The sequence below is a fragment of the Budorcas taxicolor genome, chromosome 16 (assembly GCF_023091745.1).
Source record: "Budorcas taxicolor isolate Tak-1 chromosome 16, Takin1.1, whole genome shotgun sequence".
In the NCBI taxonomy this organism is placed as follows: domain Eukaryota; kingdom Metazoa; phylum Chordata; class Mammalia; order Artiodactyla; family Bovidae; genus Budorcas; species Budorcas taxicolor.
Genome location: NC_068925.1, coordinates 33640496 through 33662690, shown reverse-complemented (window position 1 = coordinate 33662690; position 22195 = coordinate 33640496). Strand labels below are relative to the sequence as shown.

The following is a 22195-nucleotide window of genomic DNA, read 5'->3' as shown; positions in this document are numbered from 1 at the left end:
CCATCTTTGGCTGCAAAGAATATAATCAATCTGATTTTGATGTTGACCGTCTGGTGATGTACATGTGTAGAGTCTTCTCCTGTGTTGTTGGAAGAGGGTGTTTGCTATGACCAGTGCATTTTCTTGGCAAAACTCTTTATAATATTCTTTATAAAATGAAATAATAAAATCTATCATGGTGTTGTGAGGCATGAAAACAATGATATATTTCAAACTTTTAACACATGTATCAATAAATTATGGTAGTTGATATTATTTAGGTTCACCTGTGAGCTACGGGAGTATATAATGTTTGCTATGTTGTACACCAGCGATCACCAAGCTTTAGTGTAAAGAATTAGATATTAAATATTTTAGGCTTTTTAAGCAATGCTGTATATTTTAGCTACTCTGCCATAGTAGGGGACAACAGTAATAAACAGTAGTGAACCAACAGTGGTAAACAAATAGTGTGGCTCTGTACAAATAAAAGTCGACTTACAGAACACAAATGAAATTTGGCCCAAAGAACATAGTTTTCCAATTCCTGGTGTACATTCATAATTGAAGGAAATGCTCAGTTTAAATTAGAGGTTAGAGAAGACAAAAAAGTTTGTTTTTTTTTTTTTGTGTGTGTGGTGGTCAGACTCCCTGAATTTTAGTTCTTAATAAGGTGTGCTTTTAAAGGAGGAGCTTTCTTGAACTTCATGGATTTTTATTTTATTGTTAGCCTTTTGGAAGGGGAAGTTGAGAAATCCAGGGTAGATGTTTTTATTTAAGAATCTTTTCCTGCCCCTAGGTCTAAGAGGTATTTATCTAAACTTTCTACCGCTGTTACCAAACTTGGGTCTGCTTGCTGTTGCTCAGTAAAGTCGATTTGCTGACGCTGGGTTTTTATGAAGGAAAGTTAGGGTTTATTCCAAGTGCAAGGAGTATGGGTGGCTAATGCTCAAAAGACCTGAGCTCCCCGATGGATTTCAGGGAAGAGTTTCATAAAACAGTTTGAGGGGAAGGGTCTCAGGATATACGATTAGCTTGGACATAGTTCTCTCATTGGTTGACAGTGAAATAACAGGGTGGTATTTTGGGAATCTCAATAATCAACCATCTGGCTCCAACCAGTGGTCAGCATACAGCTCACTTCTGCTTCTGGTTGGGGTTTTACTATCTGCATAACAACTCGGGAATGTGCATTAGACTCTTATCTATGGTTTTCAGGGAGGAACTGAAGATTCTGTGACTGCTATGTGGCTGATCTGTTATTTAAATTGTTACTTGCTCTCAGGGCCCAGCTGCTGTTTTTTGTTACTACATGTTCACATTCTTTCATTCTTTTTATTTTTTAAAATTTATTTATTTTAAATGAAACAAAGATGAATATTTTTAATGATAAAAGGTACTATTCACAAAGAAGATAGACATCATAAGCCATTAGACAACTTAACAAAGAAATAAAGATACATAAAGAAAAAACCAGAAGAAATATAAGGGAAAAGAAAAAATATATAATCATAGTAAGACATATTAATATTTCTCTGAGAATATTTTATCAAGTGCTGAAAAAATAAGAATAGGAGCATCTTGAATGATGGCATTAATAACTGAAATATAATAGGTTTACATTTATATTAATCATATCATACACAAATATATTTAAAATTTTGTATCTCATATGTTGTTATTAGATGTCCATAGGATATTTAGAAAAACTGGCAAAAAGATAAACATTACTAAATTTCACACACTACAATTCTTTTACGTGTGTGCATGATTCAGTTATACATATGCACATATGTTAGTTTTGAAATTATTTTCCATTATAGGTTATTACAAGATATTGATTATAGTTCCCTGTGCTATACAGTAAACCTTTGTTGCATATCTGTTTTTTTAAATTAGAAATCTAGCATTCTGTTCATACTAAGTTAAACAAGTGGAATCAATATGTCAAAAATTTTTTTGTTAGGCAAAAATTCATGAGTTTTCTACAATGTTATATTATTATATATATGTATACAAAAGCTTTTATATTACACTTGATAAAGGCTTGAGAAAGAACATCCATTAAAAAAGAATAGATGGTGAAATTGGAAAACATAAGCTAAATGAAATGGGAACACTGAATATGGAATAATAAAAGTGAAACAAATTAGATAAAAGATCTTCATATAGTCCCGTTGTTTTTAAACATGGCTGCTCGTTAGAAACATATCTGGAGCACTGGCCAAAAAAAAAAAAAAAAAGCAATACCTGGGCATTTATAGTTTTCAAAAATTCCAAGATAATTCTGATATGCATATGGACTTTAAAAAAGTGATTACAGGTTTTTCTATTAGATGATAGCTTTGGTGATATAGAGTTCTATAACTTTTCTGTTGACCAATCATGATGCAGTGTTATTAAGTGAGTAATAGTTACATAATCACAATAGTAAAATATGTTTATCAGTTTTCACAATCAATAGCCTGACAAAAAATAAAAGATAATTACAATTGTAAGCCATAATGGGAACATGATTAACCTAACAGTATGAAATAATTACTCACAATTTGGGTGGGTCAAGCAGAATGATGTGGTAAGTGGAAGTGCATACAGGCACATGTTTTCACCTGCCCAGCAGACTATGTCTTTTTGGTTGGTGCATTTAATCCACTTACATTTAAGGTAATTATCGATATGTGTGATTCTGTTACTGTTTTCTTTATTGTTTGGGGTTTTATTTTCTGTAGGTCTTTTCCTTCTCTTGTGTTTCCTGCCTAGAGAAGTTCCTTTAGCATTTGTTGTAAAGCTGGTTTGGTGGTGCTGAATTCTTTTATCTTTTGTTTGTCTGGAAACCTTTTGATTTCTCCATCAAATCTGGATAGTCTTGCTGGGTAGAGTATTCTTGTTTGTAGTTTCTTGCTTTTCATCACTTTAAATATATCATGCCATTCCCTTCTGGCTTATAGTTTCTGTTGAGAAATCAGCTGATAGTCTGATGGGAGTTCCCTTGTATGTTATTTGTTATTTTTTCCTTGTTGCTTTTAATATTTTATCTCTGTCTTTAATCTTTGTCAGTTTGATTACAGTGTTACTCTCTGTGCTTCCTGGATTTGGTTGATTATTTCCTTTCCCGTGTTAGGGAAGTTTTTAGCTATAACCTCTTCAAATATTTTCTCAGGTCCTTTCTCTCTTTTCTCCTTCTGGGACCCCTATAATGTGAATGCTCCTGTATTTAATGTTGTTTCAGAGGTCTCTCAGGCTGTCTTCATTTCTTTTCATTCTTTTTTTCTGTATTCTGTTCTGTGGCAGTGATTTCCACCATTCTGTCCTCCAGGTCATTTATCTGTGCTTCTGTCTCAGTTATTCTGCTATGGATTCCTTCTAGAGTATTATTCATCTCTCTTTGTTTGTTCTTTAGTTCTTGTAGGTCTTTGGTAACACTTCTTAGATCTTCTCAATCTTTGCTGCCATTCTTTTTCCGAGATCCTGAATCATATTCACTATCATTATTCTGAACTCTTTTTCTGGACAGTTACCTATCTCCATCTTAGTTCTTTTTCCTGAGGTTTTATCTTGTCCCTTCATCTGGGATGTAGCTTTCTGCTGTTTCATGATGACTAACTCTCTGTAATGTGGTTTTAGCTACGGTGGGATTGTGGTTCTTCTTGCCTGTTCTGTCTGCCCTCTGATGGATGAGGCTAAGAGGCTTATATAAACTTCCTGACGGGAGGGATTGATGGTGGGAACAACTGGGTCTTGCTCTGTTGGACAGAGCCTTGCTCAGTAAAGCTTTAGTACAGTTATCTGCTGATGGGTGGGGTTATACTCCCTCCCTGGTAGTTTTTTGGCCTGAGATGACCCAGCTCTGGGGTCTTGGGGCTCTATGGTTGGGTTAATGGCAACCTCCAAGAGAATTTACATCAAAGGGGACCTTCCCAGACAACTGCTGCCAGTCCCATCCCTGTGGTGAGTCCTTGCTGACCCATGACTCTGCAGGAGACCCTTCAACAGTAGCAGGTAGTTTTGGTTTAGTTTCCTATGGAGTCAACTGCTCTTTTCCTTTGAATCTTGGTGCACACAAGGTTTTTTTTATGCCCTCCAAGCCTGGAGACTCTTGTATCCTCCAGTCCTGTGGAAGTCTTGTAATCAAATACTGCTGGCCTTCAAGGTCAGATTCCCTGCGGATTCCCAGTCCCTTTGTCAGGTTCCCAGGCTGGGAAGCCTAACGCGGGGTTCCAAACCTTCATAGCAATGGGAGAACTTCTTTGGTATTATTGTTCTCCAGTTAGTGGGTTCCCAGTGGGTATGAGATTTTATTTTATTGTGATTGTGGCCCTCCTACCATCATGCTGTGGCTTCTTTGTCTTTGGACGTGGGATATCTTTTTTTGGTAGGTTCCAGCATCCTCCTGTTGATGGTTGTTCAACAACTAGTTGTGATTTTGGTTCTCTCACAGAAGGAGATGAGCGCATGTCCTTCTACTCCACCATCTTGAACTGGAAGTTCTCTTTCATTAATTCTTAAGCTAGCCTTTTGAGACAGAGGGGAGATATGGGAGACTAAACCTTTACAATAAGTGAGGCAAAGCAGAGGACATAGGGGACAGAGATCTGTTCTAGGAGGGTCCTGCTGGGTTGTTGTTCAGTTGCTCAGTCATGTCCAACTCTTGTGACCCCATGAACTGCAGCATGCCAGGGTTCCCTGTCATTCATAGTCTCCCAGAGCTTGCTCAAACTCATTCAGTACTGATGGATGATGCCATTCAACAGTCCATCCTCTGTCATCCCCTTCTCCTCTTGCCTTCAATCTTTTCCAGCCTCAGGGTCTTTTCCAGTGAGTTGGCTCTGTACAAATGAGGTTACTTTTGAATAAAATATATTATTAGAAGCAATTTTACTTGTTTTTTTATTTTTTAGTGTGGCCACCAGGAAAATTTCAATTATATAGGTGACTCACATTGTATTTTTATTGTCTATATTTCATATAGACAGAAATGAAAGTACCCTGAGTAATAGAAATGATAATCACTAGAACTCAAAAAAATTTGCTCTTTACTTCAGTGTTTCAAATAAGAAATACTGGTTTTTTTTTTTCAATCTGTATTCATTTTATTTGAACTCAGTTTATAGGTGAAGGAGCTAGAGCCAATATTCTTCAACAGTTTTTATTCTAAAACAAAGACAAGATGCAAAAGTATTTACTCCTCACTATTGTGTCTTCAGATATTAAGTAACCTTGAACACACCTGGAGTTGGGGGTTGATGTCACTGATGTCCCCAGTTTTAGCTTTGACTACACTTTCTAAGAAGGAACATGAGCAGAAATGTAAAGCTCATGGCAGCCCACAAGGGTTAGGCTTGCTCTAACCATGTATTGTTGTTTAGTCATTCGATTGTGTCTGACTCTTTACAACCCCATGGATTGTAACCCACCAGTCTGCCCTGTTCATGGGATTTCCTAGGTAAGAATACTGGAGTGAGTTGCCATTTCCTTCTCCAGGGGATCTTCCCAGTCCAGGGATCAAATGCTTGGCTCCTCCACTGGCAGACAAATTCTTTACTGATGAGCCACCAGGGGCACTCTTGACCATGTATTAAAATCCCTTTTATTTGGAGGAGACGTAGTTTTAATATTCACGTTTGACATTTTCCTCTGCAGGTATTACAGTAACAGCCCAAACTATGACGTTTTTAGTACCAGAAGTACTGTAAGTGTTTAATTTTTTTAAACTATAGTTAAGTATTAATATTTTTTTACTTCACAGCAGAGAGCAAGGTTCATCATACTCAGGTGCATGGTGCAGTGTCATTATTTCCTCATCCTGTTTATCTTCCTAATATATTTCCCTCCTCCAATAAATATCTTGAAATACGTATGTAGCAAAAAATAGATAGTGTTGTTTCAAGTGTTTTTGTAATTTAACATTCACAAAATGGTGTTATGATACAGATAGGATGACCATATAATGTATTGTCTCAACTACTGAGAATGAAAGATAGTGCTATTAATAGTTATGCTGGGACAACAGGTATAAATTGGGAGTGTCTAGACAAACCAGGATGCACGATCATCCAGCTATATATTTCATTCTCTACGTTACTTTTTAAACTCAATACTATGTCTAGTTCATTTCTTAAGGCTGCCCGATTACTAGTGTGTGTATTTTATCTACCTATCCCCTCAACCAATGATGGATGAATGGCTTCTTACCACCACAAACAGCATTGTGATGAATGGCCTTCTACATGTCATTTTATGAATCTGTGCAATAATTTTTTAGCTGTGATTGCTAGGACATAGGGAAACAGACACCTAATTTAACTAAATTCTGTAAGATTTTTTCCAAACTGGCAATCACAATTTATATTCTTACTCAGTGAGCATCTCCACCAATGTTTGGTACTATAGATTTTCCCTTTTTTCACCAATCTCGTTACCACATACAAGTAGTTTATGCTGTTGTTACTTTCAATTCTCTGATGAGTAGTGATTTTTGAACCTTTTTTTCCATATTTATGCAGGGCTCTCCTTCTCTAAACAGCGTGCTCACTTTGCTCATTTTCCATTTAATTTTCTGCTCCTTTTTTAGCATACAGAGTGTTATCTACATTGTACTCTATATATTAGTCAAATGTTGATTTTAAATATTTTGGTTATCATTTCATAGCCTCTTATCTACTCATCTAACAATTGACTTTGTCCATGGATACATAATTTTGTTTAAAAAGGATGACTTTTGTCAAGTCATCTGCTCCTTTGTTTAACCTTAAAATTTATACTTTTTTGGGGACTTCCCTTTCAGTCCAGTGATTGGGACTTTGCCTTCTAATGCAGAGGGTGTGTGTGTGGGGGTGCGGTTTCATTCCCTGGTTGGGGAGCTGTGATCCCACATGCCTTGTGGTCAAAACACCAGAACAGAAACAGTACTGTAACAAGTTCAATGAAGACTTTAAAGATGATCCACATCAAAGAAAAAAATCTTAAAAGAAAAAATGTTTATACTTTTTTAAGAAAAAATTTTGTCTACCTAGAGTTGCAAAGATTCTTATCCTACATTTTCTATTATATGCCTTATATTATTACCTTTCAGATAAAGATCATAAATAATATCTGGAGTCCAACTTGTATATAATATAAGATAGGTCTTTACATTACTTTCTCCATAGAATGAACCAGCAGGTATTAAAACAATTTATTGTTTCTGTATTATTTTTTGGTATCATCTTTGCTCTGTATATTTTGTTGTTGTTAAGTTGCTCTGCTGCTGCTGCTGCTAAGTCACTTCAGTTGTGTCCGACTCTGTGCGACCCCATAGACGGCAGCCCACCAGGCTCTGCCATCCCTGGGATTCTCCAGGCAAGAACACTGGAGTGGGTTGCCATTTCCTTCTCCAATGCATGTCATGTCCAGTTCTTTGCAACCCCATGGACTGCAGCATACCAGGCTTCCCTGAGCTTTGCTATCTCTCCCGGAGCTTGCTCAAACTCATGTCCATCAAGTCAGTGATGCCATCCAACCATCTTGTCCTCTGTCTTCCCCTTTCCCTCTTGCTCTCAATCTTCCCTGAATCAGGGTCTCTTCTAATGAGTTAGTTCTTTGCATCAGGTGGCCAAAATATTGGAGCTTCAGCTTCAGCATCAGTCTTTCCAATGAATGCTCAGGGTTGATTTCCTTAAGGATTGACTGATTTGATCTCCTTGCAGTCCAATGGACTCTCAAGAATCTTCTCTAGCACCGCAGTTCGAAAGAATTTTTCCACGCTCAGCCTTCTTTAGGGTCCAACTCTCATGTCCCTACATGACTACTGGAAAAACCATAGCTTGGACTATATGGACCTAGCTTGGACTATATGGACTTTTGCTGGCAAAGTGATGTCTCCACTTTTTAATACACTGTCTAGGTTTGTCACAGCTTTTCTTCGAAGGAGCAGGCATCTTTTAATTTCATGGCTACAGTCACTGTCCACAGTGATTTTGGCGCCCAAGAAAATAAAGTCTGTCACTGTTTCCAATTTTCCCCCACCTATTTGGCGTGAAGTGATGGGACCATGATCTTCGTTTTTTTGAATGTTGAGTTTTAAGCCAGCTTTTCACTCTCTCCTTTCACTTTCATCAAGAGGCTCTTTAGTTCCTCTTCACTTTCTGCCATAAGGGTGGTGTCATCTGCATATCTGAGGTTATTGATATTTCTCCCTGCAATTTTGTTTCCAGCTTGTGCTTCATCCAGCCCAGGGTTTCTCATGATGTACTCTGCATATAAGTTAAATAAGCAGGGTGACAGTATACAGCCTTGATGTACTCCATTCCCAATTTTGAACCAGTCTGTTGTCCCATGTCTGGTTCTACCTGTTGCTTCTTGACCTGCATACAGATTTCTCAGGAGGTAGATAAGGTGGTCTGGTATTCCTGTCTCTCTTTAAGAATATTCCACAGTTTATTGTGATCCACACAAAAGCTTTAGCATAGTCAGTGAAGCAGAAATAGATGGTTTTTTTTTTTTAATTCCTTTGCTTTTTCTATGATCCAGCAGATATTGGCAATTTGATCTCTGGTTCTTCTCCTTTTCTAAATCCAACTTCTACATCTGGAAGTTCTCAGTTCACGTACTGTTGAAGCCTAGCCTGAAGGATTTTGAGCATTACTTTGCTAGCATGTGAAATTGTATCATGGTTTGAACATTCTTTGGCATTGCCTTTCTTTGGGATTGGAATGAAAAGTGACCTTTTCCAGTCCTGTGGCCACTGCTGCGTTTTCCCAATTTGCTGGCATATTGAGTGCAACACTTTCACAGCATCATTTTTTAAGATTTGAACTAGCTCACCTTGAATTCCATCACCTCCATTAGCTTTGTTCCTAGTAGTACTTCCTAAGGCCCATTTGACTTCACACTTCAGGATCTCTGGCTCTAGGTGAGTGATCATACCATCATGCTTATCCGGGTCATTAAGACCTTTTTGGTACAGTTCTTCTGTGTTTTTTTGCCACCTCTTCTTAATCCCTTATGCTTCTGTTAGGTCCGTACTGTTTCTGTCCTTTATTTTGCCCATCTTTGCATGAAATGTTCCTTGGTATCTATCATTTTCTTGAAGCCATCTCTAGTCTTTGCCATTCTATTGTTTTCCTCAATTTCTTTGCATTGTTCACTTAAGAAGGCTTTCTTATCTCTCCTTGCTGTTCTTTGGAACACTGCATTCAGATGGTTATGTCTTTCCTTTCCTCCTTTGCCTTTTGTTTCTCTTCTTTTCTCAGCTATTTGTTCTATATATGGATACGTTAATTTCTGAACTTAATTATTTCCTATTGATATATTTGATGTATCCTATCTGCCACGTATTTCATGTAGTTGGAGTTTCAATTCTCTATTGTCTTCCCTTGAATTAACACAAGACAGTATGTGTATCATTCTACTCTAGATAAACAATTCAGTAGTGTCCATCTTTGGTCTGCTGTGATTAGGGCTGCTCTGAACATTCTTTTACCGATCTTCTGGTTAACATATGCATGTATTTCTGCTGGGTATATACCGAAGAGTGGAATAAATCATAGGGCAAGTGCGTATGTTCAGCTTTAGTAGCTGGTGCCAAGAGATTTTACAAAGTAATTTCTCAGTTAACATTTATATTCTATTTACATATACTGTTGTATTTATATTATTCAAAATCAGGCAAAAGGAATCTATGAAAACTATATCTTCTTTTCTAAAAATACTTATTTTATATTGAAGTAGGATTGATTAACACTGTTGCATTAATTTCAGGTGTACAGCAAAGTGATTCAGTTACACATATACATGTATCTATCCTTTTTCAAATTCTTTTCCCATTTAAATTATTAAAACTTTATTTCCTTATAAAACATGCAGTTATCCTCAAATTTATCTATTTCTTTATAATCTTTACATGCCATTTGAATTTTTATTTGTAATTATTTTATTTCTCTAATATTATTTGTTTATGTACTTCATCTTTTTTTCTTGAACAGCTTTGTTATATGACTGACCATTTTATTAGTCTTTTAAACAAAATTATCCCTTTTTCTCTCTACTGTTCCTTTATCACTTTTATGTAGGTGACAGAAATGTTTCATTTTTAATTGATGACTGGTCACCAAAACAATGCAGTTATGTCATTTCAGAAATGCAGATTAGGAGCCAGAGTTCGATTATCAGAGAAGAAGGCTGATAAAAGTCAAGAGAGTAAATGATAAAACCAGTGGTATTATGCTTGCTTAAAATCCATATTTACAGAAAGAAAGAAAATAAAGCGTATATAAGATACTTTGGGGATTAAATATTCCGTGAGTCTTCTTGATGGAAAACATTTTGAAAAGTCCATTTCCATCTGCTCTTCCTGGAGGTTCAACTTGCAGAAGTCCCTCAAGACAATATATATTTGCGCATTTTAAAATCTACTGCCTGAGGATCTGGATGCTAATCAACATGAATCTAAGTGCTGATAGATTCTCCCCCTTGGGGTCACTGATAAATCTTGGCACATCCTTAACTACTAGGAACTGTTAAAGTACAGTAGGTTGCTTCGACATTCACAAAGAGAGATAACCAAGGGTTCAGAGGACAGACCCAGGGAGAGGTACTGGTGTTGGCTTCCTGGAGACAGCCTGAGGGGCTGGAGTGTGCTGTAGCTGCAACTGGGCTGTTTACAGAAGAATCCAGGGCCACCACAGAAGCAAAACTCCATTGTTAGGTTGTGCAGGAAGGGAGGAGCAGATCTCCATAGCAGTTTTTTTCTCTGAGCATCCAGCCTTCACCTCCACGCAACAGCCCCTCCTCACCCCTCCCTCCACCTCCCTGGGTTCCCGGAGTGGAGTGCATGCTCCATCCACCACCCTAAAAGCTCCTGCCTGGCAGAATCCCACTCCCTGGCCGCTGCCAGGGTGGGCTTGCAAGCGCCAGCCACCCATCTATTTGCCATGAAGTGATGGGACCAGATGCCATGATCTTAGTTTTCTGAATGTTGAGTTTTAACTTTTTCACTCTCCTAATTCCTGGAATTAATATTATTAATTCCTAGAATATATATTTGGAGAAGGCAATGGCACCTCACTCCAGTACTCTTGCCTGGAAAATCCCATGGATGGAGGAGCCTGGTAGGCTGCAGTCCATGGGGTCGCTGAGGGTCGGACACAACTGAGCGACTTCACTTTCACTTTTCACTTTCATGCGTTGGAGAAAAAAATGGCGACCCACTCCAGTGTTCTTGCCTGGAGAATCCCAGGGGTGGGGGAGTCTGGTGGGCAGCCATCTATGGGGTCGCACAGAGTTGGACATTACTGAAGTGACTTAGCAGCAGCAGAATATATATTATTAATTTCTGGAATGTATTCCTGGAATATAATTAATTCCTGGAAGAATTAATGTTATTCAAATGTCCAAACTGCCCAAAGCAATCTACATTTAAATGATATTCCTATCAAAATTCCACTGGTATTTTTCACATAAATAAACAATTGTAAAATTTGTATGAAACCAAAAAAGATTCCAAACAGCCAAAAAAACCTTAAGAAAGAATAAAGCTAGAGGGGATCACATTTCCTGATTAATATTACAAAGCCATAGTAATAAAAACTGTGTGGTATTGGTATAAAAACAGATATAGATCAATCAAACAGAACAGACTCCAGAAATAAACCCATGAATGTATAGCCAAATAATTTACAATAAAATATCCAAGAGTATAAAAAAGGGAAAGAACAGTCTCTTTTAAAAATGGTGCTGGGAAAACTGGACAGCCACATGGAAAGAATGAAACTAGACTATTATGTTATACCATACACAAAAGTTAGCTTAAAATGGATTAAAGACTTGAAGGCAAGACCTGAAATAATAAAAAAAGTAGGCAAGTAAATTCCTTGATATATGTCTTGGTGATGATTTTTTTTTTTTGATTTGACACCAAAAGTAAAAGCAACAAAAATAAACAAATGAGACAATATCAAACCAAGAAGCTTCTGCACAAAAAGGAAACCATCAACAAAACGAGAAGGCAGCCTACTGAATGGCAAATCATATATATAATAAGGGGTTAATATAGAAAATAAGCTCATACAACTCAATACCAAAAAATAAACAATTTCATTTAAAAATGGGCAGAGTATCTGAATTTACAGTTTTCCAAAGACATACAGATGACCAATAGGTACATGAAAAGGTGCTCAACATCTCTAATACTCAGGGAAATGCAAGTCAAAACCATAATGAGATATCACGTTGCACTTGTTAGAATGGCTATTATCAGAAAGCCAAGAAATAACAAGTGTTGCAAGGATGTGGAGAAAAGGAAAGTTGTGTTCACTGTTACTGAGAATGCAAATTAGTACAGCTACTATGAAAAAACATTACAGAGGTTTCTCAAAAAATTAAAATTGAGCTACTGTATGATCCAGTGATTTTATTCCTAGATATTTATCCAAATAAATGAAAACACTAACTTGGAAGAGATATATCCCCATGTCCATTGTAGTATTATTTACAATAACCAAGATATGGAAACAACCTAAGTCCCTCATCACTGGATGAACTGATAAAGAAAATGTGTATATACACAGTGAAATACTATTAAGTCATAATATAATGACATGTTGACATTTATGACCTTGAGGGAATTATGATAAGTGAAATAAGTCAAAGACAAATACTATATGATTTCACTTATATGTAGAATCAGTTTTGAAACAGCTCATATACACAAAGAACAAAGTGATGGTTTCCAGGGGTGGGGCTTGGAGGAGTGTGAAATTGGTAAAGCAGGGGTCAAATGGTACAAACTTCCAGTTATAAGATAGGCCACGGGAATGTAATGTACAGAATAGTGATTATAGTTAACGATACTGTATTGCATATTTTAAGTAAAATCTGATGCTGTAAAGAGCAGTATTGCATAGGAACCTGGAAGATTAGGTCCATGAGTCAAGGCAAATTGGAAATGGTCAGACAGGAGATGGCAAGCCTGAACATCAACATTTGAGGAATAAGTGAACTAAAATGGGCTGGAATGGGTGAATTTAACTCAGATAACCATTATACTACTGTGGGCAAGAATCCCTTAGAAGAAATGGAGTAGCCATCATAGTCAACAAAAGAGTCTGAAATGCAGTTCATGGATGCAATCTCAAAAATGACAGAATGATCTCTGTTCATTTCCAAGGCAAACCATTCAATATGGTATTACTTGGACAGTAATCCAAGTCTACACCCCTACCAGTAATACTGAAGAAGCTGAAGTTGAACAGTTGCATGAAGATCTACAAGACTTTTTAGAACTAAACCCCAAAAGATGTCCTTTTCATTATAGGGGACTGGAATGCAAAAGTAGGACGTCAAGAGATACCTGGAATAACAGGAAAATTTGGCCTTGGAGTACAAAACGAAGCAGGTCAAAGGCTAACAGAATTTTGCCAAGAGAACGCAATGGTCATAGCAAACACCCTCTTCCAACAGCACAAGACTCTACACATGGACATCACCATATGGTCAGTACTGAAATCAGATTGATTATATTCTTTGCAGCAAAGATGGAGAAGCTCATACAGTCAGCAAAACAAGACTGGGAGCTGACTGTGGCTCAGATCATGAAACAATGAAAAACAGTGACAGACTTTATTTTGGGAGGCTCCAAAGTCACTGCAGATGGTGACTGCAGCCATGAAATTAAAAGATGCTTGCTCCTTTGAAGAAAAGCTATGACCAATATAGACAGTACATTAATAAGCAGAGACATTACCTTGCCAACAAAGATCCGTCTAGTGAAATCTATGGTTTTTCCAGCAGTCATATATGAATGTGAGAGGTTGCTATAAAGAAAGCTGAGGGCTGAAGAATTGATGCTTTTGAACCATGGTGTTGGAGAAGACTCCTGAGAGTCTTTTGGACTGCAAGGAGATGCAACCAGTCCATCCTAAAGGAAATCAGTTCTGAATACTCATTGGAAGGACTGATGCTGAAGCTGAAACTCCAATACTTTGGCTGCCTGATGCAAAGAACTGACCTATTGGAAAAGACCCTGATGCTGGGAAGAATTGAAGGCAGGGGAAGGCATCACTGACTCTAAGGACATGAGTTTGAGCAAGCTCCGGGAGTTGGTGATGGATAGGGAAGCCTGGAGTCCTGCAGTCCATGGGGTCACAAAGGGTTGGTCACCACTGAGTGACTGAACTGACTGATCTCTATTTGTATATGACAGGACCTTCTAAATAGAAAGCTCTAAGAAATCCATTTAAAAAACTATTAAAACTACCAACTGAGTGTTATTTTATGTGAAATATCACAGGGAAATTCAAGAGAACCAGAATAAGCAAAACAATCTTGGAAAAGAACAAGAAGTCTTATTGGAAGACTCACAATTCCTGACTTCAAAGGTTACTACAAAACTTCTGCAATTGAGACCGTGTTGGATAGATTTGCAGGATAGAAGAGTCCAAAAATCAAAACCTCATTGATTTTTTTACAACTACTTCAAGAAAATTCCATGGAAAAATAATGGAAATTTCCATTTATTTTCAACAAATAGTCCTGGGACAGTGAGGTATCTACATGAAAAGAATGAAGATGGCCTCCTACCTCAGACTCCACTTAAAGTGGAGATAAAACCTTATTATAAGAGTTAAAACTATAAAAATCATTGAAAAAATCATATGGAGAAATCCTCATGATCTTGGATTAGATAATAGTTTAGATATGACACCAAAAGCACAAGGAACAAAAGGAGAAACTTAAATTGGACATCATCAAAATTAAAACCTGTAGTGCTGCTAAAGACACCACGAAGAAAGTGAAGACAGGAGAAAATTTTTGCAAGTTAAATATCTGATAAGGGACCTGTACCAAGAATATTTGAATATATGAAGAACTATTATAATTCAGTAATAAAAAGATAAACCAAATATAACTATTCTTTTCCCATTGTTTTGCTTTTCAACTTCACAGATTCCAATTATACAAGTGTTGGATTTTTTATTTTTTTGTTTGCCTTCCATATCAATTTGCATGTCAATCATTTTCTCTCTGGTTCCTTACTTCTTTCATTTATATTCTCTGGTTGCTTTTCTGTCTTCCTTCAATGCCTTTTATTCAGTTTTTGTTCAAACATAATCTCCCGTTATTTTAATTTAGTCCTCATTTCCTTTATAGTTATCTATTTCATTTCCTAGTTCAGTCAACTCATTTCTGTTTGTGGTTCATTTCTGTCCCTAGTTTGTGAATTTATAATTCATAATTTTTCATTCTCACCATTAAATACTTGTTTGAGAATATTTAGTTCAGAATGTTACTTTGCAGTTTTCTGCTTTGTGTGTGTGTGTTTTCTTAAGGCAGTTTTATTAACCGAAATGTTTTTATTTTCATTTTCTGTCCTCATATAGACAGCTTATATCTATGAATTACATGGACAGGTTAGCAGCTTGGTTCGTTTCAAGAGACTTCTAATTAGTTTGCTTTCTTAGCTCATTGTAGCAAAGTGCAGTTTCTGTAATTGATGGCTTCTTATTGAGGGTGCTGTGTTTACTTTGAGGTTTGTTTGTTTGTTTTAGCTTTTAATATCCTACATTTCTCTTTCTTGCTTCCCTTTCCCTTCACCACTCACTTTCCACAGAGTGTCTCTCCTTTATCTTCTCTCCAAAAGTGATGCCTTTCTGAGGCTGCTACCTCAACTCTCACACACTTTTAATTCTTTTCCTCATAATCAGTACTCTGATCTTCCAGGAGTCTTTTTGCAGTGTTTTTCTTTTCTTTCTTTCTTTCTTTTTCTTTTTTTTACAGTGTACTTTCTTTGAAAGTGAAGTTGCTCAGCCATGTCTGACTCTTTGTGACCCCGTGGACTGTAGCCTACCAGGCTCCTCCCTCCATGGGATTCTCCAGGCAAGAGTACTAGAGTGGGTTGCCATTTCCTTCTCCAGGGGATCTTCCCGACCTAGGGATCAAACCCTCGTCTCCTGCATTCCAGGCAGACACTTTAACCTCTGAGCCACCAGGGAAGTCCTTTTGTTCCTCTTTTCTGCAGTTTTTCAGAAGCTCTTTTACTGTATACAAAGGATTATGACAGGGACTTGAATGAGCGCTCTGCTAAAAGTTTTTGTTTATTTTTTTACCTAGAGGTTTCTTGAACTATGTATTGTACTTTGTCTTCTAGTTATACTGTAATATAGAATTTTCTTGGTTTTATTTTTTGATCTGTGTATTTTTTCTCTTTTTAAAAAAATTTCTGTTTTGACCTGCGTATTTTGAGGGGAAATGTATGGAGAGAATTGAACTTATTGGACCACTATTACCTAGGCTAACGATAATTCAACTATCACTCATATGCTGATACATTGTCAGAGTATTGTCATTAGCTGCTATATTGCTTTTTTAATAGCCACCATGTAGACATATTTCTGCAGAATAATTCCTATTTAATACCTAACACCAGTCCTTATGTCGATGTCTCTGCAGTCATTTTGGGGATCTGAATCTCTTTTTCTGGTGGTTTCCTCAGGAAGGGCTCATAAGAGCAATATTTCTTGAGTTGTTTTCTGGTCATAAGACCTTATCTGTGAACTTTTATCTGAAAGTTTGTGTATCTGGATACAAAAATTATGGCTAATTTTTATGTCCTTTTATATATCTTACTTTGTTGTCTTTGACATAAAGTGTTGCTTCTGAAAAGTCTACTGGAAATCTAATTTTCTTTCCCTTGTGAATGAATTGTTCTTTTTGTCAGGATCCCCAAAAGGTTTCTTATCAACTTCAATGCTTTTATTAATATAGGTCCTAAGTTGGTCTTTTTTTTAAAAAAATCATTCTTAATTGCTTTTCATAGGTATGAGTTTTGCCCTTTCAGTACATTGTTTCGAGTTATTTTTCTTCATATATTATTCTTGAGTTATTGTTAATGCTATTTTTCTGTCTCAATCGCTTAGGTTTTCTTCTTCCCAAGTATGTATATATTGGATTTTCTTTGCCTGTCTCTAATATTTGTCACTTATTCTTGAGTCACTTTTTATCTCTTTATTTTTTAAAAGGCTTCTATTTTCTCAAAACCTTGTTTATTAGGTTTATTCTGCTGCTGCTAAGTCACTTCAGTCGTGTCCGACTCTGTGTGATCCCATAGACGGCAGCCCACCAGGCTCCCCCATCCCTGGGATTCTCCAGGCAAGAATACTGGAGTGGGTTGCCGTTTCCTTCTCCAATGCGTGAAAGAGAAAAGTGAAAGGGAAGTCGCTCAGTCGTGTCTGACTCTTAGCGACCCCATGGACCGCAGCCTACCAGGCTCCTCTGTCCATGGGATTTTCCAGGCAAGAGTACTGGAGTGGGGTGCCATCACCTTCTCTGAGGTTTATTCACAGTTGTGCTAATTTAGTTTTTTTCTAAATTGATTTTTTACTTGTACTTTTTCCTGAGTTTAGCTTATGAGTTTTAAATTCTGATTTATATTTTTCTTTCATAATTTCTATCATCTTTTATTCATTTTGCCTCGTTTTGAAATGGGCATATCAGTCATAACTCTCCAGAGGAACAGAACCAATAGAATTCATACATATTTATTTTAGATTTATGTTAAGAAATTGGCTCATGTGATTGTGGGAACTGACAAATCTGAAATCTTTAGGCCAGGCCAGAGGGTGGAAATTCAGGCAAGAGATTGATGTTGTAGTCTTGTAGCAGAATTTCTTCTCTAGGAAACCTTCGTTTTTGCTCTGAAGGCTTCCAACTGATCAAAAGGGGCCTCACTCACATCATCAAAGTATTCTCTTTTATTTGAAGTCAACCGATTGTAGATGTAAACCACATCTATAAAATACCTTCATATAAAAACCTATATTAGCATTTGATTAAATAACTAGTTACTACAATCTAGCCAAATTGACACATAAAACTAACCCTTATATTAAGTTATGAAAGGGAAAGTGAAATTGCTCAGTCATGTCCAATTCTTTGTGACCCCATGGACTGTAGCCTACCAGGCTCCTCTGTCCATGGGATTTTCCAGGCAAGAGTACTGGAGTGGGTTGCCATTTCCTTCTCCAGAGGATCTTCCTGACCAGGGATCAAACCCAGGTCTCCCGCATTGCAGGCAGACGCTTTACCATCTGAGCCACCAGGGACCTGTGGTAGTTTTAATTTATTTATTGAGGGGAATTTCCTGGAGATCCCAGTGGTTAGGACATCACACTTCCACTACAGGGGGTACAAGTTTGATCCCTGGTTAGGGAACTAAGATCCTGCAAGCCACATGGTGTGACCAAACCAAAAAAAAGTATTTACTGAGTGTGATCTTATAGAGGTGTTTTTCTGCTTTTTACTCTGTTCTTTTTCTTATTATAATTGTGTGTGATTTGAGCATGATCCTCTTTCTGTTGCTCAGTTTTCTAAAGCATGAAATTAGTTTTCCTGCTCTTTAAGGAAGAAGTGGTGGGTCAAAATAACTTTTCTAACCTCATGGCTTTAGAGTTACCGCTTATGTTGTTCCATAGAGTGTCCAGAAATAAAACTAATACTTTCTGAGCTTCCCAGATTCTGTTTCCCCCACTCATTTATCTGTTGTTTCCCTTTCCTTTGTTCTTACTGTCCCTTTCCAGCTCAGTTGGTATTTTTTTCCTTGTATTTTGATTATGGATCTTTATCCTAGAAGAGGTCTTTGGCTCATTGATTTTGGAGTTCATGGGTCCCGCCTCCTCTTGCCCTTTCAGACATTATCAGAGACTTATGTAGAAACTGAAAAATATAAAAATCCCTCTGGTTATATCCTCAAATTGTCCCCTGCAGTGTCTACTGAATACCTATAATGATTTAGGTGTTTTCTTCTAAGGTCTACCGTAGTTGCTTTCTTATGCTGATATCACACGAATCTGCTAGTTTTAGCTGGTTTGTTCCATCCTAATTTTATTTTGGGGTTTTGAGGGATACCTTGTCACTGAATTCTATTGTTGATGCTGTCCAGTTGTTTTGTTTTGTTTTGTTTTGTTTTGCTGCAATACTAATTGTTCTTTCTGTGTTTATAAGAAATTTGAGTAGATGGAAACATTACCTCACCAGTAACCCATCCTAATTTATTTTCTTTTGTAAATTCCCATTTTTCTTCTCTCTTATATCTTTCTTTTTACTTTTGGGGGTTCTCTCATAGGTTATTGTATTAGCATCTAATACTGAAAACTGAGTTTATTCACTTTCAAACTACCTTATTTCTTTTAAGGGTATTCATTTTCATTAGGACCTATTTACACGCTTTAAGTTTTGATAACATCAATGCTTTTATTTTTTCATAAATATTGTGTAATTTTCATTGTGATTTCTACTTATTCCATGAATAATTCAGAATACAGTTTTTTTTTAAAGATTACAAATATCCTAAGATATTTTTCTGATTCACTTTATAAGAAATTATAATTTTATTTCACTAGTATCAAAGGTATAGTATGTATGATAATAATACTTTGAGACTGGCTAGCACTTCCCTTGTAAATGTGGTCAGTTTTGGTAAATGATCTATGTGAGAAAAGAATGTATTTTTTATTGGTCAATTTTAGAAATACCCCCCCCCCGCCCCCCCCCCCCCCCACACACACAGATTGACCCTTGAACAATATAGGTTTGAGCTCTACTGGCCCACTTGTACAAAGATTTTTTTCAGTAGTAAGTACACAATCCAAAGTTTATTAAACCTGTGGATGTAGAATCATAGGTACTGAAGAACTGCATATATACAAGCCTAACTATAAATTATAGACAGATTTCCCTGTGTGGAGTATCAGTGCCCCTAACTCCCGAATTGTTCAAGGGTCAACTATAATTATCTTTTTTTTTCAAGTTTAATCTATGGCTTTAATCTATGTGTGTTAAAAGTCCTCTATATATATGACTTAAAATATCTTCTAGTAACTCTATCTAATTTTGCTTTATATACTTTAGGGTTGTGTCCAATTTTCTGGTGAACCTCATTTTTCTTCTTATACACTGTCATTAATCCTATAACATCAAATCTATGAGATAGCTGGTATTATAATTCCCATTTTACAAGTAAAAACAATGAAGCAGTATTTATGTATGTATATATCTACATAATGATGTATACATATCTACATAATTTTTCTGTAACAATATTAGAAGGTGAAATTGGGCTCCAGATCTGGCTGAAGAGGAGGACCAGTGTTGAGACTAAGACTGATGATGTTAGGAAGTGTGTGATATACTTCCAGGAAGAAAGAACTTATAAATGAAAGAATGTAGAAGCAGGGAAAAAAAGCAGAAGTAAGGAAATAAAGAAACTGCAATTGAAGAAAATTATGATACTAAACACCTTCTTCTAGATTATTACTTAACAGATTATTTTTGAAGTAAAATAAAAATATTACAGTTTGGGGGAGACTATTGAAGTGGCATAAAGAAGTTACTTTTCCCTTGTCATAATACTTGTACAATTTAAAAGGAATTTAATTTTAGTTATTCTTTCTTTAAACAATAAGAGACTCAGAAAAATTGAACTCTACATCTAAAATTTGAGATACAAAATTTTGGAGCAGATTTTTTGTTTGAGCTATTTTACCTTCTTTTTCAGATTAAGTTAGAGTATGAAGGAACATTATTTTCTGAGTGGAGTGCTCCAGCAGCTTGTTCTATAAAAAATACAAGGTAAGATTTTTTGCTGTGAAAATCAATGTATGTGTAAAAAAGCATTCATATAGTATGGACATTTAGGTTTAAGGCTGTGATTTAATGTAAATTTCTTTTCATTAAATAGATGTGAAAGAAAGACAAAAATCACTTTGAAAATAGAAGTAAAATGTTGCTATATTTTTTATTTTTCTTATTAGCATACAATGGAAGTTCTTAGGCTTAAGAAGTTGTAGGGGAATCTCGTATGCATCTATACTTATTTCTCCTTTCTCTCTTTTTTTTTAAAAATGCTAGATTACCCAAAACAGAACTACGATGTTCTTCTCCTGGTATTTACGCTATAAAACCAATTGTTTCAGGCCCGGTAAGTTGATTTAAATGATAAATTAGTAAATCTCGAATAACCATCCCTGTTACATTTTATTTTGCCTTTTTTTGAGGTTTTTGACTTAATTTAACCCATTTAAATGGTAAAGTTGTAATTATAAATGAAGTATTTAAAAATTATTATCAGTATATCATTAATTTTTAGAAATATCTCATAGCAAATTGTTAAGTTATGAACTAATACAGTGGTCCCCTGCTTATCTGTGATTATACCTTCTGTGCTCTCAGTTAGCCATGGTCACCTATAGTCTGAAATATTTATATGAGAAATTCCAGAAATAGACAATTCACAAGCTTTAAAATGCAGTTATTCTGAGTGGCATGATGAATTATCTTGTGGTCCCACTCCATCTCTCTGAGATATGGATCATTTCTTTGTCCAGCATGTCCTACCCATTAGTTACTTAATAGCTTTCCCAGTTATCACACCTATTAATTTCAATATTGTACTCCTTGTGTTTAAGTAACCCTAATTTTACTTAATAATGACCCCAAAGTACAAGAACAGTTATGCTGGCAATTCAGATATGCCGAAGAGAAGCCATAAAGTACTTCCTTTAAGTGAAAAGGTGAAAGTTTTTGACTTAATGAGAAAAGAAGAAAGATCATATTGAAGTAGTTATTTTATTATTAATTATAATCAATATTTTGCTGGGCTTACTTTATAAATCAAACGTTATATTAGGTACGTATGTACAGAAAAAGCAGTATATATAGGGTTGGATTGGTACTATCTACAATTTCAGTCATCCTCTGGGGGTCTTAGAATACATATCCCACAGATAAGAGGGGACTATCGTATGTGATTTTTACATTAGCTTTTTTATTAGTAAATATATTAAAGCCCCAGTTAACCATCATAATGATAATAGTATTCCCAGCTAAGTGGGACTAATATCATATACTCCTATGACAATACTCAGAAGTAAGAGCCATTTCTAGCAGGTTTATTTGTATTCTACTACATTTTCTTCAATTCAAGAAAGCTGTGTGGATGCAAATAAATGAGTGTTGTTGAATCCTCTCTAGTTTACAATAATAATAATAATGAATTTAAAGCATTGACACTGTACTAATTAGTAACAAAGTACTAATAGCTGAAGTTCCCACACAAGCGTATCTAAAGTCATTGCTGTGTGGAGACTTCGTGTGACAAATCTTGCCTTTACCTTGGGACTTGTGCCTTCTTTTTACTTTTTTTTTTTCATAAGTTAATAATTTCCCTGAGTTCTGTTGCTTTCTT

General features: G+C 36.2%; 1 protein-coding gene across 1 annotated transcript in view; it reads left to right on the top strand.

The window, feature by feature from the left end:
* Positions 1 to 3856: 3856 nt before the first annotated feature.
* Positions 3857 to 22195, top strand: part of CATSPERE (catsper channel auxiliary subunit epsilon) — a 145184-nt gene continuing 126845 nt past the window's right edge. Inside the window, exons 1-4 of the mRNA XM_052653544.1 lie at positions 3857 to 3927; positions 5620 to 5668; positions 20507 to 20580; positions 20860 to 20929. Coding sequence (XP_052509504.1) covers positions 3857 to 3927; positions 5620 to 5668; positions 20507 to 20580; positions 20860 to 20929 — 264 coding nt within the window. The remainder of the gene's footprint in view (positions 3928 to 5619; positions 5669 to 20506; positions 20581 to 20859; positions 20930 to 22195) is intronic.